The sequence below is a fragment of the Phascolarctos cinereus genome, unplaced genomic scaffold (assembly GCF_003287225.1).
Source record: "Phascolarctos cinereus isolate Bilbo 61053 unplaced genomic scaffold, phaCin_HiC Scaffold_2;HRSCAF=192, whole genome shotgun sequence".
Lineage (NCBI taxonomy): Eukaryota > Metazoa > Chordata > Mammalia > Diprotodontia > Phascolarctidae > Phascolarctos > Phascolarctos cinereus.
This window is the reverse complement of record NW_027555625.1, coordinates 362,180,888-362,200,721: the sequence shown is the minus strand read 5'-3', so window position 1 is coordinate 362,200,721 and position 19,834 is coordinate 362,180,888. Positions and strand designations below refer to the sequence as shown.

At 40.0% G+C, this 19,834-nt stretch overlaps 1 protein-coding gene across 4 annotated transcripts in view; it reads right to left on the bottom strand.

The window, feature by feature from the left end:
* Window positions 1-19,834, bottom strand: part of CCDC85C (coiled-coil domain containing 85C) — a 185,583-nt gene that overhangs the window by 25,878 nt on the left and 139,871 nt on the right. For 2 of the 4 annotated variants that reach the window (XM_021007325.2, XM_021007328.2), the window contains exon 3: window positions 12,906-12,944. The exons of the other annotated variants lie outside the window; for them this stretch is intronic. In XM_021007325.2, the coding sequence (XP_020862984.1) occupies window positions 12,906-12,944 (39 nt within the window). The remainder of the gene's footprint in view (window positions 1-12,905; window positions 12,945-19,834) is intronic. 4 annotated transcript variants of the gene reach the window in all.

The window sequence follows — 19,834 nt, the reverse complement described above, 5'->3', positions numbered from 1 at the left end:
CACTGAGCATGTCCCCAGATGTGACATGTAGTCTCTTACCTAAAGGATGCTCCCAGTAAGGCTTTAGAGGATGAGAAGGTGCTCATTTTAGAAGTAAAGTCTCCCAGCATTATAGCTTCACAGTCCAAAGGAAAAAAAAAGAAAGGGCTGGGAAACTTTCCAGGAAGACAGTAGGGATAAGCGGGAGTGGGGGGGAGGGAGGCAAGAGGGAGTAGGGAGGTAAGGGGAAGGGATGGAGAAGATGGGGCTAGAGGTTTAAGGAAAAGAAGGCAAAGATCTGAGATATGAGAAAAAAAGCAGTGAAATCCCAATAAAACTCTTCATTAAGTTTCATTTTTCCTTCAGGGTACAACAAGCACCATTCCCAGATTTTGACTGATACGAAACACATGATCTTTTCCATCTCTTTTGCTCCATTTCAACCTTTAAGCTGTTTTTCTGAACGAAATGCTATCTTCCACTTCAAAGGAGCAGAGGGGAAACCATCAGGGTAATAAAATTAAATGGAATGTTTCATAAATAGAGCTTGACTGCATGTTTAAAAAAAAGTGAGATAGGGGACCAGACCCGGGAGGAGAAGTGAAGGAGGGAATGCTGGGGTGGCCAATCCTGAAGCATTTTTCTCACTAGTATGTAGGGAGAAGGGGGAGGAAGGGAGAGAGAAGGATGGTCTCTCAGCTGGGAGGCTAGTAAGCGTGAAAGAGAAAGTAACTCCTAAATTCCTAAGATTCGGAGCTGCCAATAGCTCCTGTTGAGAAGAGGAATTGTAAGTAACTGGTCCATTTGGAGGTGGCAATGGATTGCCTATGGAGGATAAGCTAAGGTTAGAGGCCCCCAGGAACACATGTATTTGCCATATGTTGAGGATGGATTCTAAATGAAGGAGCAGGGAGAGGGGGTTGAAGAATGAAGGGACCAGGATAGTCAGAGGGTAAGGAATCATGTCACACAACAAACGGCTGAAGAAACCAAGAAGGTTTAGCAGGAAGCAAAGGAAACTTGAGTGGGACATAATGACTGTTTTCAACTATATGAAGGGCTGTCATGGAGAAAAGTGATTAGATTTGTCCTCTGCATCTCTGGAGTACTGAACTATATAGCCCAGAAAAAGAAGTAACAAGAAGGCAGATTTCAACTTCCTAACAATCAGAGCTGAGTAACAGTAGAACAGGCTGATTGGTGAAGTATTTAATTCTCTGTCACTGGCTAGATGTGTCCAAGCAGAGGCTAGCTGTTCACCTGTCAGGAAAGGTTCTCATGTTATACATTTATATGTGAAGTGAGAAGCTGGATTAGATGCCTTCTGAGATCACACAGACCAGCTGACCTACTGAATGGTATAATATTAGAGTACATGCCCTCCATTTTACAGGTAAGAAAATTGAGACCCAGAGAGGAGCTTGTTCGAGGGTAACATAGCTATTAATGGCAGAGCTGGGATGTTGTAGGGGATTCACGATTTGGGTAGGGGCTGGACTAAATTAATCACAAAATCTTTCTCAACTCTTAAGATTTTATGATTCTACAGAAACCAGGTCTCTCAACTATCCACTAAAACACGATTTTTCCCTCTTGAATGATCACATCATCTTAAAAGGCACAACATGCAAAGAACACCCTAGAGTAACAGAGTGCTACCTACTGTTAGATTTATAAGATGAATAATCGAGCTAGAAGAGACCACAGATAATAGAAACATAAGGGACATTAGAAACATAGACTATCACAGGTGGAAAGAATTTGGAGATCACTTAGTTCGATCCTTAGCTTAAGCATGAATAATTTTCAACATTCTCTTCAATATTTGGTTTCCAAATGAACATCCTCCCACTAACAGTGATCTCACTACCTCCCAAGGCAGCCCCTTCCATTGGTGGACCAACTCTTTTAGGTATTTCTTAATAATCTTAATAATCCCTGTGACTTTAAGTTTAAAAGTGCTTAGCACCTATGATATTCTCAGCTCTGTCTAAATGATATCTAGCTTCCTGGGGCTGCATCCTCCATAAACAGGTCCTCTAGAAGTATGGAAGAGAAAATGGTTGAGCTGTTCATTACTTAGGGGAGATGATCCCCATTTCCTAGGTGTAAGCACTAACATCATTTTCCCCTTTGACACGTCTCATTTCTTCTTACTTAGATTCATCCCCCTTGACAGGACACTGTCAAGTCCTTAATGAAATGGCTTCATTAAGCAGCGTTCATGTGGTTAAATCCTGAAAACCTCCTATTTCTTAAGGAATAGAAGGTTTTTTTAATTAACAAGCTGCAATTAATTACTTCCCATGTGCACTCTGTTCATTTATAAACACTTACATATGACTTGAACTTATCAGTGTGGTACAGTGGAAAGGACAAGAGATTTGGAATCAGAGGGCCTGGATTTCAACCCTGGTTCCACTATTTCTGGCTGTGTGAGCTAGATTTAGTTATTTGATTTCCACTGGCCTCAGTTTCCTCATCCATAAAATACAAGGGCCATATAAGATCCTAGGATTTATGAAGTCCTAAATCCAGATGGCAGAAATGTGAAGTCTCCCATTAACTGGCAATATAACTAATGATGCACAAAAATGATTAACCACTATTCTACTTAGACCCAAATTAAAACCCCCTGGTATTTGCATTATCACTTCAGTCACAAAATGAAATTATTTCGCCTCATTTTCATCCCTGAAATGAGGCAGGAGCTGAAACTGCTTGACTAGAGCCAATTGTACTTAAGGTATCATTTCTCAGCAGTAACATCATTTGAGTGAACACACAGATATCTGGAAATAGGGTAAGAATATTCTGTGTCTCTCCATAAATGAAAGAAAGGTTGGCCAGAAGGCACAGAAGCAGTTCTTATCTAACAAGATGACATGGAGACTAGCTTGCATTCATGGATCTTTTTACCAAACAGTAGACCGGCTTTTTAAAAATAGTCCCTTTACATATACACATACACACACATACATATACATATACATATATGTGTGTGTATACATACATATGAATATATGCACACACACATACACATTGTTGTTGTTCAATCGTTTTCAGTCATGCCCAACTCTTCATGACCCCGTTTGGGGTTTTCTTGACAAAGATACTAGAGTGGTTCACCATTTCCTTCTCCAGCTCATTTTACAGATCAGGAAACTGAGGCAAAACAGAGTCCAGGGTCACACAGCTAGTAAGTGTCTGAGGCTAGATTTGAACCTAGGAAAATGAGTCTTCCTGACTCAAGACTTACCATTCTATCTACTGTGCCACTTAGCTGCCCCCCACACACACACACGTGTACATACATATAAACATACCTGTGTACACACATACATGAACATGTTACACCATTTGGGTGGGTGCAGCAAACAACAAATAAGCTAGGAATTGACCAGGCGATCTGCCAGGGAAATGGCACAGAGCTCTTACAGATCCTGACCTGCTTGATACTGCACCACTCCATTTGGTGGCCAGTAATAACAACTCAGCTGAGAATTAAGAAATACTACAATTTCAGAAGTCACAAATGCAGGTGATCCAAAGAGTAATGGAAAGATGCCTGGTGGATGTAAGTAGGATAATTGGCAGCACTGGTTTCGGCAGAGGTGGAAAAACACTATGCAAGCATATACAAGCAATGTTGTGAAAGGTATTATCAAAGACTTGTATGACCAAAGGAGTGGTGGGCTGGTCACGTAGCAACAAAGATAGGTGGATAATGAAAATATTACACTGGTACCCTGGAAACTTAAAGAGAACCAGCCAAAGGCCTCCAGGGCACTGGGTGAGAGCACTTTGGAGGATTTAAGGAAAGACTTGGACAAGAATCACACAGGAAGAGAAGGTCTGTACGGACTCTCATCTGTCATGGGAAATGCCCATGACGATGAAATGACAGATCACTGAAGCGTGAAGCAGCTGTCTGCTTAGTAAACACACAAGAAAAGATGTAAGATCATAGATTTAGAGCTGGAGGGTTTTTAGCCCTTCTAGTCCAATCCTCTCAATTTAGAGATGAGAAAAATGATGTTAAGTTACTTATCCAAGGTCACTTAGAAAGCCAGTGGCAGAGCCATTTCCACCTCCAAGTTTAGGATTCTACTGGGCTATGTAGTTAAACCAAGGCCAATGCCTGTCTGGTGATAGGAGTCTCTCATTTTCCCAAACCACCCCTTTCTAGGATAGATCTCATTCCATGAACTATGGAAAGGTCACAGATTGGGGAGTCAGGAGACCCAGTTTCTAATTGAAGCCCTATAGTAAGAGGCCTAATGCAGCACAGTGGATAAAGCACTGGAGTCAGGAAGACTTGGGTTCAAATCTTAATGTCAGATGGTGTCACTCACGGTGTGATCCTGGACAAGTTATCTAACCTCTCTCAACCTCAGTTTCCTCATCTATAAAACTGGGATTACAATAGCACCCACTCATAGGGTTGTTGTAAGGATCAAATGAATCAATGCATGTTAAATGCTTTGTACAGCTTAAAACATCACATAAATACAAGTCATTAACATGAACTCTGCCCCTAGTTAACCATGTGAAGCCTTTTCTAAAATTCCTTTTTTTATTAAGCCTAATTAAACCAAGATTCCTCAGCCTGACATCCAGGGTCTGTCACTCTCTTTTCCTGACTTACCATTCCAGATGTACCTCCTTGTTAGTACCAAGCACAGGACCTTGCCCATAATAGGTGCTTTATAAATGTATATTAAATACATCACTCTGAGCAATGAGGGCCCGAACAATGACACCATGGGCTTGGGGTGGGACCTACTGTTGGCCAATCAATGAGAGCCAGAGTGATTTGGGTGTAAGGCATGGTCCCTAAAAAAGAAATCTAGCCTGTAAACCCTAAGATATCTTTCGAGGTTTCAGTGATTAAAACTTGACATTCCTTTGGGCAGAGCAAGTAAGGGTATGATACCCTAGGTGGACAGAGGGAGAGAAAGGAGGAGAAGAGAGGGAAAAGGAAGGGAGGGGAGGAAGGAGGAGAAAAGAGGGAGAGTAAAAGGAACAGGGAGAGGGAGAGGGAGAGGGAGATGAAGAGGAGAGGAATCATTGAATGGGCACTGCCTCAGTCGACCTGAGAACTGGGAAAGAGCTTAAAATTGACAAGGTCTCCCACTACTTCTGGGGCCCTCTTCAGTCATCCTGACCTAACACTGGACCCAGATGGCTCTGGAGGAGAAAGTGAGGCTGGTGACCTTGCACAGCCCTCCCTCACTTAAACCCAATTCACTTGCAAGTCATGGCATCATCTTCCTGATGTCCCGGTCCTCTTCAAGAACAAAGGACAAACAACAACATTAAATATGTCAATTAATTCTACCAGTTGATCACTAACTTCCTTATTCCTAGGCAATCGGGTTGAGGGCCAGAATGGACCTCAAAGATTTTCTAGTCAAAGCTAAATAGCAGAAATTGAGTCCCAGGAAAGTTAACTAACTTGTTCAAAGTCACATAGGGTAGTAAGTAGCAGGCAAGGGTCATGTCTCTTATTTCTTCTGCAGCCCCTAAAGAGTAGCTGAGGAATCACAGTTGTAGAAGATGTAGAACGCTCCCTACTGCCTCTAAGATAAAATATAAGTCCTCTGTTTAGCTAATAAAGCCCCATATAGCCAGGCCCCAACCTCTCTTTCCAGATCTACCAGACATTACTCCTGCTCCCACACTCATCCAGTCAAACTGTTCTTCACTTATGATTCTCCATCTCTCATTTTTCATGCCTTGGCACTGACCCTTGCCCATGAATGGAATGCACTCCTCCCTTGCCCAGGCTTCACAGAATCCCTCTCATCCTGGAATGTGCAACTCAAGTACCATCTTCTCCAAAAAGCCTTTCTGGGAAAAGGAATAAGTACAAAAATATTGATAGCAGCTCTTTTTTTTTTTGTGGTGGCCAAAAAAAAGAAAGAAAGAAAGAAAGAAAGAAAGAAAACTAAATACCCATCAATTGGGAAATGACTGAACAGGTTATGGTATATGAATGTGAATGTGATGGCATACTATTGTGCTATAAGAAATGATGAAGTAGAGGGTTTCAGAAAAACCTGGGAAGAATTTTATGAGCAGATGCAAAGTGAAGTGAACAGAACCAGGAGAACAATCTACACAGTAAGAGCAATATTGTAAAGATAATCAACTGTGAAAGACTCAGTAACTCTGATCAGTTCAACGATCCACCACAACTCAAAAGGACTGATGATGAAAAATGCTCTCCACCTCCAGATGGGGAACTGATGGACTCAGGGTACAGATTAAACCACATTTATTTCTCTTCCTTTTTCTTGTTCTTCCTCTGACCACCCCCTCCAGAATATGGCTAATGTGGATATATATTTTGTTTGACTTTATACGTATGATGGATATGTAATTCTTGCCTTTTTAATGGGAGAAGAAGGGGGACAATTTGGAACTGAAAATAAAAATAAAATTAAAAAAATTTTTTAGAAAGTCTTTCCAGGTTCCTCAACTGTTAGTGCCCTCCCTCCCAAACTACCTCGTATTTAACTATGTGGAATATATTTTTATTTAACTTTATGTATTTTCATATATGCTCATCTCTGCCATTAGAAGGTAGGCTTCTTGTCAGTAGGGATTTTTTTATTCTTCGTACTTGTGTCCCAGCACAGTGCTTGGTACAAATTCTTATTGATTGATTAATTGATTGATTCTTAACATTTCATCTTCCATAATGACAGAAAAGATGTCTTTCAAACAGCAGAGACTGGGGGGTAGGGAGGGGTGCTAAGAAATGGAGAATAACATAAAAAGATTTCTGTGACTAACTCATATATCGGGATGATATTTAATGCAATTAACTCAGCTAGCAATTAATCCAATCTTGTCTCTCTCATTTAGCTCCTTTTTCCTCATCCTGCAATGTAGAAAATAAGCTAACAAAGACCCTGGAATAGGCCTGCCTTGTCCTAGAGGGTCCCTGGAAAAGTCACGTGATTGTTTGAATCACAGCACATAGAAAGAAGAGCTCAAAAGCACTTTAGAAGTAATCTAATCCAAGTTCTTTACAGAGGAAAACACTAAGGCCTCAAAAGCTAAAGTGACTTAGCCAAAGTCAGCCCAGTCAAAATCAGATCCCAAGTCTTCCAACTCCCAGGCCAATCAATACTCTTTCCCTTATGCATCACTGAAGGAATCTGTCAGGGTCCTCAACATAGGCCCACTAAGACAACAGGGACAGGGCGTGTCAAAGATGCATCTGACATGGACTCTGTTATGGACATAGAATCATCACCCTCCCCATACCCTTCTGTGCTTTCTTTACCCAAGATTGCAGGAAACTCACCACATGGCTTAAAGCACAAGGCTTCACCAGGGACACACAAAGACCAAGAGGAAAAGAAATAGTTGCGCTCCCCCGTCCCCCATCCCCCCTCCCCAGACTAGCACGGCTCTGCTACAGAGAAGGCTCATCTGACTTTTACTGCCTCTTGCTTTTCCCAAGGCAAATAGCTCTGCAGAAGCATAGAAAGCTATACTCTATAGTAACCACCAACCTAAACGTTCTGTTCGAATGAGTGGAAAGAAGCTGGTACCCTTCACAGCACAATTGGCTTCAGCTGTTACTTGCTTCCCTCATGGCTTGGCTCAATGGTGTGGTGGATATATCACTGTACTTAGGAACAGAAAAGATCTGAGATCAAATCCTACCTCAGATCCTTACTAGCTGTGTAAACTTGAACAAGTTACTTAACCTCTTGAGTTTTCTCATCTGTAAAATTAGGGCAAAGGATTTGATAGCCTCCTAAGACCCTTCTTGGATAGCTAGGTGGCACAGTAGATAGAGTACTGGGCCAGAAGTCAGGAAGACTCATTTTCTTGAGTTCAAATCTGGCCTCAGACACTTACCAGTTGTATGACCTTGGACAAGTCACTTAACCCTCTTTGCTTCAGTTTCCTCATCTGTAAAATGAGCTGGAGAAGGAAATGGCAAACCACTCCAGTATCTTTCCCAAGAAAACCCTAAATGGAGTCAGTCACAAAGGGTCAAATATGACTGAAAAGCAACTGAATGACAACAAAGGTCTCTCCTAGCTCTACAGCTATGATTGAATGATCCCTGCCTTCTCTGGCTTTGTGAGTGTGGTAAAAGATTCAGTAATGATTCTACTAGCAACAGAATCTCTAGAGACGGGTGAGGTAGTGGAAAGTGCTAAGGAGTCTGACCCAATCAGATCTGGGGGTAGATCCTCAGTTCTTTCATCTACTAGCCTTGAGCAAGTCAATTGCTTTCTCCGAGCCTCAATTTCTTGACCTATAATATGGGAATACTATCAGGATCTGGGATTTCATTGATGTAAAAATCCTTCAGTGACAAAATTCTTTCTATCAGTGCAGCTCTGCAATAGGCCTGCAGTTTACAATATGAGTATTGTTTGGGGAATTGAGAAAAATAAACTGACATGCCCAGGCCCAGGGTTACACAGGTAGAATATGTTAGAGACAAGATTTAACACCTGGTCATTGTAACTCCAAAGCTGGCTCACTATCCACACAAGACAATATCATTGCTAGGGATCTCCTAAAATGATGGATATGAAGAGCATGGCAAATGTAAGCTAAATTAATCTAGAATAACAAACCCAGCCACTAACTGCCTGGGACTCTGTTATTCAAATGGGTTTAACACACACACACACACACACACAAAATAAACAAATAGTGTGAGAAGAATGAGAATGAGAGAGCCAAAGGCAAGATTTAGGATATGGGCTTTCTAGGAATGCCAAGAGAGGTAAGGATGCCCTGCAGTCTCTGGATAATTCACATATGTCATCACAACACAGAGAGACTTAACATCCCCAGGGAAATGCTTACACAGAAAGGTCACCAAGGTAAAATCCAGGCATCTAACAAAATGTTTTGAAAGCCTACTGCATGTGAAGCAGAATGCTTGAGGCTGGGCCCTAGCAGCCCTAATTAATCCCAGGCCTTTAATCATCCATCATTAGGCCCATAATTGAGGACAGGAAGAAGAGGGAGTGGAAAGGAATGAACATATTCATTAGCCTTGGGTTCATCTTGTGGAGATGCTTCAAAAAAAATCTGAACAATTTCCATCTGTTGGGAACTGCAGTTGCTGAAATTAGGAAAATTATTTAACTGGAGGGAGGAATAGCACTTGACTAAAAGACTTCAGAAGATCTGGTTTCTAGTCATAAGATCTCAAGGGTCTGGAAGGCCATCTATTCCAACCCATAAATGCCTGGCACATTGGTTGATTAGTTATTGTTTTTCATTCTTGAAGAAGACCAAAATGATATCACTATGTTGGGGTCAAGGTACAGTGTTGCCCAACTGTGACTGATCAGACCAATACAATCTCAGAAGGTTCTATCACACAGGTCCGGCACAAATAAAACATTTGGAGTGGAGATATCTCTAAATTTGCACATCTCATCTTTTTTTTTGAGCTACCACGATTGAAACATAAGTGCTGTAAGTGGCTGGCACATGGTAGACCCTTAATAAATGTTTACTGATTGATTGATAAATGCCCTTCCAAAAATCCCTAAAGATGTGGTTATCCAGCCTCTATCCAAAGGCTGCCATGAAGAACCTGCTATACCTCTGAAGGCAGGGTATTCTGTTTTTTGAAAGGCATTATAAAATGCTTTACTGAAATCCAGATGTACTATGTCACAGAAGATTAGTGCTACAAGGGACCTTAGAGATGAAGTTGACTCTGAAAACTTAACTTGCTCTACTGATAAATGTGTGTGTGTGTGTGTGTGTGTGTGTGTGTGTGTGTTTTGCCCCCACACTGTTCCTTTTCTTGAGAGATTATGAACCTGAGGGCCTGGAAGGATGGCAGCATTTGACAGTAATAGGGAAGGTCGAAGAAGGATAGGTTTTGGGAGGAAAGATGGTAAACTGTTTTGAACCATTGAGCTTCAGAGCCCAACAGGACATCCAAATGAAAATATCCAAAAAGCAGTCATGATATGGGACTGACACTCAAGAGAGAAACTTGGAGTGGTTTTATAGAACTTGGAGTTTATGGAGTGGATTTATAGATTTAGAGAACTCAGAGAAAAATGAACCTATGGGACCTGATGAGATCACCAAATGAGAGAGCATGAAGAAAAAACAAGGACAGGGCCTTGGAGTCTACCCACAGTTAGTGAATATGACAGAGATGATGAACTAGCAAAGAAGAGTAAGAAGGAGAAAGGCCAAATAAAAAGAGGTCACAAAAAGTAAGAGAGGGGACAATATTCAAAAGGAGGAAAGTGCTGCGGAGGCAAAAAAGGACAAGCATTGGTAAAATGCCATCAAACATTGCAATTAAAGGATTATAGATAATTTTGGAAGGAATAGTTTTGGTTACATGGCCTTAGACACTTACTAGGTGTGTGACCCTGGACAAGTCACCTGTTTGCCTCAGTTTCTTCATCTGTAAAATGAGTTGGAGAAGGAAATGGTAAACCACTCCAGTATCTTTGCCAAGAAAACCCCAAATGGGGTCATGAAGAGTCAAACATGACTGAAAATGATGGAATAGTAACAAAAATAATATATGTAGAGAGTGAAGATTACATACTATATATTACATATAAAATACAATATGAGAGAGACATAGAGAGATAGAGCCAGAGAGATGAAGTAAAGATGATGGTCAGGACAAGTTTGTAAGTGTCAAAGATCTAAGATTCTATTTTTTTTTAGTTCAACAGTTCTAAGCCTGCATTCATTAACACCTCCATTGTGTTCTCAATTATTTCAAGAAATGCCCAAATACTGCCCCTCCTCCCCAAACAAAAGCTAAATTTCATACTACTTTTTTCCTGGAGGGGGGTCAGAGTGAGAGTGAGGTATAATAATAACTCACATTGACGCTCACCATCTATAACACCTTTTCACACAACCAGCATGTGAGCTAATGTAGGCACTATAAGTATCTCCATTTTATAGATGATGAAACTGAGGCTCAGACAAATAAAGTGACTTGTTCACAGTCACCTCACCAAAAACAGGCAGTCAGGATTCAGATTGTATTGAATTCCAATTCCAGGGCTCTTTCCCTTACATCATGCTGATCTCCCAAATTTCTCTAAGTCTAGAAATCCCAGTTCTAGTTCCACAGAGAACAAAAGAAGTATTTAACTAGATAAACAATCACTTCAGACCCCCCCCACCCTTACCCCCAGGGTGGCTACACAAAACAGAAAGTCACAAGTTCCATTTCTGATTCCATCTCAAAGACCTTATCTGAGTCACCTGGCACCTTTGTCCCTACAAGTTGAAAAAGCTCTGCCTGGTTTCTACCAGAGAGTATGATCCCTAAGCATCAATTACGTAGTCAAGGTGATAATTAAACTCTTGGACATTACCACCAAGGAGGCTGTGACATTTCTGGTCCCAAAGATTTTCGCAAATAGACCCTTGAGTTGTCCATAGCATTGGTTAATCATCCCATTTAATCTGGAAATAGGAAACTAGACTACATAACATCACCAGTTTTCTTCTACCTGAAGGTATATTCAAGGTTGACGTGGGTCTGGGACAAGGTGAGTGAGGAAATGCAAGGCTAAGGAAGAGAGGACTACTTAGCATAGGCACTTAATAAATGTTTATTGATGGAGAGAATAGTAGAAAGGCTGGTGTAGCAGAGAGCCCTGGATTCCAATTCTTTGTGCCAGGCCTGGCTCTACTTCGTATTAGCCATGTGGCTCTGGCCAAGTCATCTCCCTTCTCAGGGATTCTGTTTCCCATAGTGAAATGAGGAGGCTGGACTAAATGTCCTCCACGGCCCATCCAACTCTAAATTCAACCATCTTTTGGGGATGTTGGCAAGGGAGTGCTTTTTTGGGGCATAGGTTGGACTAGGAGGTCTATGAGATCCTGAGATTCTGTGGTCCCATGAGATAGCAGTACTGACCTGGGAGTCGGATGACTCAGAAGACAGAAGGCTCTTCTCTGAATGGCCTATTTCTGTATTATTTTAGTCACACCCATGGCTATGCATCAGGAGACTTGTATTCAAGCTCTTCCTTTACCACTAAGTTTTTATTTGACTTCCAAGAAGTCGCTTGACCTCCATGGGATTGTTTCCTCATCTGTAAAATGGGGCTAATTTCCAGGAAACCAACATAGTATCATTTAGTATCAAATAAAACAATAGGTCTAAAACACTTTGTAACTATAAAGTGCTATTTAAAGGTTAATCATTAGTGGATTCACCTGCCTTTGTCTAATTTCTTTTTATGAAAAATTGGGATGGGAACACTCCTACCTTAAATAAGGGGTGTGTGTGTGTGTGTGTGTGTGTGTGTGTGCGCGCATGTGCGCGCGTGCATCTAGAAATGGTCAGTGAAGTAAAGAGAGTGCTGGGCTGGAGAGAGGAAGATCTAGATTCCAGTCCCAACTCTGACTGCTGCTGTGGCAACCATGAGCAAGTCACTTAACTTTTCTGAGATTCTGCTTCCTCCTCCCTAAAATGGTGATAATAATACTGGTCATACTATCTCCCAAAGCTTTCATAAGAGAGGTCTGCAACACACTCTGCAAACTATCAAGGGTTGAATAAAGGTGAGTGATCATTATTATTACTAAGGAATCACCTTCCTTTGCTTTAGTTTCTTCATCTGTACAATGGGGGCAATAACCCCTTCCTCATGCAGATGCTGAGAGAATAAAATGATCAGACTGCTCACCTCTGCATGCTTAAAAGCAGAAGCAAAAAAAGGAAAGACATTTAGGAAGAAATGGAAGGTAGGTGATCTATCACACTGAGGAAGAAAGGGAAATTGTCAGTCTTTGAAGAAGAAAGAAGGAGTCAGTCAATAAGATATCACCCAGAAGACACAGTGGTAACCCACACACTGCACACCTCCCTCGCCCGAACCCCAGACACTGCATCCCAGAGCTCCAAACACAGCATGCCTCTCTACCTGGAGCCAGCTCCTTGACCGGATGTGGCGGCTTGTTACCTAGAAAGGGACAGAGGATGGTCACACGCTGGGAAGAGAACTAAAATCACCATGACACATCATTTCATTAACAGTGCCTGCACAAGGTTAATGCTTTAAAAAAAAAAAAAAGGACAAAACCTGGCTGGCTTTCTTGAGATCTACTTAGTTGATGAGAGAAAATGATATTAGTGGCAAAAATGGGCCTTGAAACCAAGTCTCTTTGGTGAGACTAAAATAATGCCAGGTAAACAAGTACAAAAGATTTGTCCCCCTCCCACCGCCACCCACCACAAGCAAATATACAACCACCACAAAGAGAATCTCAAGGGTAGAGAGAAAATAAGAGAAGGTAGTGAGAGATCAATATTTTACACCATGTACCAAGATAAGGTCAAAATGGATACCTAATCTAGATATAAAGAGAGGTGTTACAAGAAAATTTGAAGAAGATGAAACATATTACTCATCAGACTTATGGACAGGTGAACAATTTATGAATAAACAAGAGATAGACAGCAGTGAGGTATAAAATGGATAATTTTGATTACATTAAATTAAAAAGGTTTTGTACAAATAAAACAAATGTAGCCAAGATCAGAAGGAAAACAGAAAACTGGGGGCAAAATTTTTATAGACAGTTTCTCAAATAAAGGTCTCATATCTCAAATATTAAAGAACTTTGTCAAATCTAAGAATACAATTCTCCAACTGATAAATGGTCAAAGGATATAAGCAAGCAGTTTTCCCATGAAAAAATCAAAATTTATAACCATATGAAAAAATGCTCTAAATCATTATTGATTAGAGAAATGCAAATCAAAACAACCTTGAGATATCATTTTATACCCGTCAGACTGGCTAAAATGATTGAAGGGGAAAGAGAGGAATGTTAGAGGGAATGTGGAAAAATTGGGACACTAATTCATTGTTGGTGGAATTGTGAACTGATCCAACCATTTTGGAGAGCAATCTGGAATTATGCCCAAAGAGTTATTAAACTGTCTATACCCTTTGACCCAATAATATCACTACTAGGTCTATTTCCAAAGATGATTAGGGAAAAAGGAAAAGAACCTGTATGTTCTAAAATATTTATAGCAGCTCTCTTTGTGGTGGTGAAGAACCGGAAATTGTAGGGATGCCTATCGATTCAGGAATGGTGAACAAGTTGTGGTATATGATTGTGATGAAATATACTGTTATAAGAAATGATGAGCTCAATGATCTTAGAAAAACTGGGATAAACTTGCACAAAATAATGAGGAGCGAAATGAGCACAACCAAGAAAACATTTGTATACAGTAATTAGAATATTGTTTTAAGAACAACTTTGAACACACAAGTCATTTTGACTATTACAAATATCCTAATTAACTACAAAGGACTGGGGGGGGAAGAAGACTCGGGAAGAGACAGAAGGAAAAAAAAAGAAATTTACATGATAACTTTATTATATATTTAAAAGAAATAGTAAGTTGTACATAATAAATTTGCAGTTTCATGTTTAATCATCTTTTTAAAAAAATTATACTACACTATAGAAATGTCTTATTCCATAAATTAAAAATAAAACAAATAAAAATTAAAAAGAAGGTAGTGAGAACTTATTTTTCTATTATATTAATAACTGATCATTAAATTAGGATCCAGGCTTTTTTTCCTCTTTTTCTTCACTAAGACCGAGCTCCTGTGAAAGGTCAGCCTCTGAAGGACATGGTTAATTGGGATTACCCCTAACCCTCAGGGAACATGCTTCCACCCAACTAGGAAACCTTACTTCTGTTTACAGAATGTAAACAGAATCCAGTCTAAGCGAGTTATTATCCAAAGGAAATGAGCTCCTATCCTTGTACCCGTCCACTACAGTTTAGGGTGACCCAGCTCATGAAGGAGAAAACCAACCAGAGTGGTCTGGATGGAGGTGGATTCCTCTGTCCAGACTGCTGGAGGCAGCTGCAACTCATGATCAAGCCACATTCTGAGCAGGAAGAGCTGAGGGCTTCTGGCCCACCTCCTCATTAAACGTCCACCAATCAGGGTGATTTTTCATTTGTCAGGGGCCTTTAAGGCATTCAGTGCCTCCACCGGCTGTCTTTGAGAGAAACCACTGAGCATCAACTTATGGATTATTAACTAGCCTAATTGATAAATTGATTATTAATTATTCAGAAACTGTGTCTCAGATTTTCATGTGTAACAGTAGAGAGAGCAGAGAAAGATAGCAAGGAGGTCTAAGGAATAGCTGTTTGGGAATCACCCACACTAAGGGGTAAGGACAATGACCAGTTGGGGGGGGGATCATTAGAGAGGGAGAAAGAGAGCCAAGAGAGTGTGGTATCTTTGAAGCCAAGATGGAAAAGAATATCCAGCTGGAAGGGACAGTCAATCAATCAACAAGCTTTTTATCATGTACCAGGGGATACAGAGACAAAAGCCAAACAGTTCCTGCCCTTTAAGAGTTCACATCTAGCCAGGAGACACATATACAAATAAAGGTACGTACAAAATAAGACACAAGTCATTTATGAGGGAGGGGATTAGAGATGTGAGAAGGTCAGGCAACGCTTGATGAAAAAGGCAGCATTTGAGCGAAGTCTTGAAGGTAATTTGGGCTTATGGGAGCAGTAAAGAGGGAGTACATTTCAGGCATGGGGTTTAGTCAACACAGAGGCACAGAGATGGGCAGGAGGCACAGTTGAAGGGAGACCAACAAAAGACCCTTGGATTTTATGTCAATGGCCTCTCAGAGAAATAACACTCCAAACGGGACTAACACCTGAGCTTCCTTTGTTCCTACTTTGGTACTCTTTGCACAATACCTTATTGCCAAGGCCTGGCACAAGTGCTCGCTTCTCTCCTGTTTAGTTATACAACCATAATTTTAGCCACCTAACTTGTTTGGCCCTCAATTATGTCACCTGACCCAAATATTTAAGTATAATATTTTGGGAAGAATGCTAGATTTGGAGTTAAAATCTGCAGAGTAGTCCTAGCTCAAACTTGGGCTCATTTTGGCAAAGTCACAAGTTTTGTGAGACTCAGTTTCCTTATCCACAAAATGGGAAGATTATGATTTTGCTCTACCCTACCAACCTCCCTGGAGATATTGTGAGGATCAACTTAAGTAATGGATGGAAAAGTGCTTTATAAACTGTAAAATAGTCTGCAAACATATACTAGACTATCTGTTATTGTAATTATTACTGACTGACATGGAATCCACCCAAAAAGCAACCAGGGTGATGAAGAGTTTGAAAAATAATAATAGTAGCAATAATAGTAATAATAATAACTAGTATTTATATAGCTCCTACTATGTGCAGCTATGCAAGGAGCTTTACAAATATTATCTTACTCGATCTTCACAACCCTGGAAGGTAGTAGGAGGTGCTATTAACATTCTCATTTGACAGTTGAGGTAGCAGAGGCAAACAGAGATAAAGTGCTTGCCCAAAGATACACAATTATCACTTAGCCCCAATTGCCTTAAAAAAAAAAAAAGACACAATTAGTAAGTGTCTGAGGCCAGATTTTGACTCAATCTTTTTGACTCCAAGCCCAGCACTCTATCCACTGTGTCAACTAGCTGCCTCTATGAACAATGGTTGAAAGAACTGGGAGTGGTTAGCCTGGAGAAGGTAAGACGAAGGCAAACATGAAGGGAAGATGAAATAGAGGATGATTTTAAACTGTATCTAAGCAAGAGAATGACCTAAGGCCCAGGTGAGGTTGGTGATTTTATACCCACCTCAATTCAAACACGAATCGCGACATGGGAATAATCTCACAGCAGGGCCCTGCTAGCTTGGGGACCTGCTAAGAGGCTGGAGAGCCTGTTGGGAACTGTCAGATTTCTAAGAATTTGGAGGATTAGGAAGGATGGAAAGAGGCCAGAAAGGGAAACATGATGTCTCATTTATTTGTATATAGGAATTCAGATATGGAGAATTCACGGATCATCTAGCTCAGCTCTTTCATCATTCAGAATTAATCTACATTCCAAAGAGAGTAAATGATTTTACCTGAAGTCACAAAAGTTGTTAGTAAGAGAACCAAGCTTTGAACCTAAATCCATGACTTCAAAAAAATTCTGATAACTATTTTTCAATATAGTTTGGTTTCCAGTTAGAATCCTGTGTATTTTCTTTTACGCTTCTAAAAACATTCTGAGACGTGATCCATAGGCTTCACTAAACTACCAAAGTGAGTCTATGACACAAAAAAGGTAAGAACTCCTGGTCTAGAAACAGGGCCTGAATCAAAGATGTCAGCATGGCTACACAACAATTAATGTGGAAAAAAAGAATTGAGGGGTTTAGTGAACTCCAAGATCAACATGAGTCAACAGATGCACTCGGCAGTCAAAAGCGCTGATATGCTTATCTGAAGGGCAGTCACATGGAAGCAGAATTAAATTTGTCCTGGTTGACCCCAGAAGACAAGACAAGGACTATGGAGATTTCAGCTTGACATGGGGAAAATTTTTCTAAGAATGAAAGCTGTCCAAATTGGGGTCACCTCACCTTGAGATCTTCAATCTAAGGCTGGGTGACACTTGTTGGTTATCCTTTAGAGAGGGGAAAGAATTCTTAAAATGTAAATTGGGCTGGCTGATCTCTGAGGTCTCTTCCAAATGAGATTCAATAACCTCAAAGCTAGTGTTTTCTTTTTCCTTTTCTCCTATACTTATCTTCCAAAGAATATGGCATAATAGATATTAATAATAAACAGTTGTTATATTAAAAGAAATATAATTTAACTGAATTGAACATTAGTACGAAAAAGGATCATTTAGTGATTTAGTCCAATTCCTCACTTGGAAGAAATTTAGGCTAAAAGTCAAGAACAAGCATTTATTGAGCACTTACTAGGTACAAAGTGTTGATGCTAAGTCCTGAAGATACAAATAGAAAAAACACTACCTGGTCTCAAGGAGCTCATATTCTCAGCAGCGGAAGACAACACATATTGGACGTTTCAAATGCAGGTTAAATGGAAAATCTAGTGGTCCTTAGGTTGGAGAGGCAAGGCAGATGGAAACACATCTTATTCTGCATCATTTCCATTAATAAAATCATGTCAGTTTTTGGTGTTGAAGCATTTAAGGGGTAAATGATTACTATCAACCTACTCTAAAATAATCACCCCAAATGCTATCTACATCTAAAGAAAGAACTGATAAATCTGAATACAGATTGAAGCATAATATTTTCACTTTTTTTGGTGTTTTTACCCTTTTATTCTGTTTCTTCTTTCACAACATGACTAATATGGAAATGTTTTACATGATTGTACACTTATAACCGACATCAAATTGCTTACCATCTTAGGGAAGGGGAAGAGAACAGGGGGAAGGAGAAAATTTGGAACTCAAAATTTTGTATAAAAAATGAATCTTAAAAATTGTCTTTAGGGGGCAGCCAGGTGGCACAGTGGATAGAGCACTGGCTCTCGGGTCAGGAGGACCTGAGTTCAAATTCTGCCTCAGATACATAACACTCACTAGCTGTGTGACTCTGGGCAAGTCACTTAACCCCAAATGCCTCACCTAAAAAAAAACTGTCTTTACATGGAATTGGAAAAAATAAAAAATAATGTTTAAAAGAAAAAATAAAATATTCATCTTAAGGGTAGATATAAGCAAAGAAGAGATGCTTATTAAATAATTATTAACATTGCCTCTTAGAGATGCAGATGAGATCCCCCTAGACTCATCCCACAGATTTCTGCTTAACAATTTTTAGATTGTGATTATGAATTTTTAAATGTTTAAATTAATTAGAATTTGACCAACCTTTGATTATGGTAGCTACTCCTTGAGAAAAAATCCATTGGGAAGCAATCTTTTAATCCGGATGTCTTAGGGATGAAGATTTTGACAGAACCATTCACTGTCAAATGTATTCTTCAGGTCCCTAAGGGATCAGGATTCTTTTAACTTGAAATCAATACGTTACAGTGGGAAAAGCAATGATTTTGGAGTCAGAGAATATGGGTAAAAATCCTACCTCTCACACTTACTTTCAGCGTCATCTTGAACAATCACTTAACTTCTACGGGCCTAATGTCCTCATGTAAAAGAGGCGTTTGACAAGATAACCTCCAAATTCCCTTCCAACTCTACTTCACAGGGAAAAAACCTTTGCAAACCTTAACATGCTATATAAACATAAGTTGTGAATTGTTAGTGTATCTCCACCTTCAACGAGCCATCCAGTCATTATTTAGAATTAAATTTCTAGAGGGATTCCACTGAGAGTGACTTCCTAACTACTTCCTTCTGAGGTCAGAGCAATTATCACCTCATTTGGAAAACTTAGCTTAGGTCATGAAGTTATCTTAGATTTTAGTTTTCAGTTTTCCTCACATAAGAACCAAATGTCCCCAGATAAAAGAAAACAATTCTCTGCACCATGTGAGCTAGCAATTTGAATGAGACCTCCTTAGGGCAGAGATGGTTTTTTTTGTTGTTACTTTTTTGCATGCCCAAGACTTAATACAGTGCCTAGTACACACTAAGCACTTAATAAATACTTGCTAACTATCTTTCAGATATGGTTGATTAGGCAAGGAGCGTATCTGTGCTCTTTGATGGACGAGGATTGTTGTTTCACTTTCTAATCTTTCTATCCCCACAGCCTAGCACTTTGCACTTAATACATATTCACAGAAGTGAATTTAGTTAGATGGCAGCATTGACTTCCTTAAAGAACTGTGTTTTTGTTTTGTTTTGTTTTGTTTTGTTCTGTTTTCTTTCTTTTTAAAGACATGAAACTATCAACTTTCCTTAAAGGGCTATCATTAAATCAATAGCAGCAGACTTCTGCCTAAGATGGCTAGCTTGAGTTGAAGCAGGCAGCCCAGCTCCCACAAACCTATTCCAATAAAAAACCTAAAAATAGCAAGAG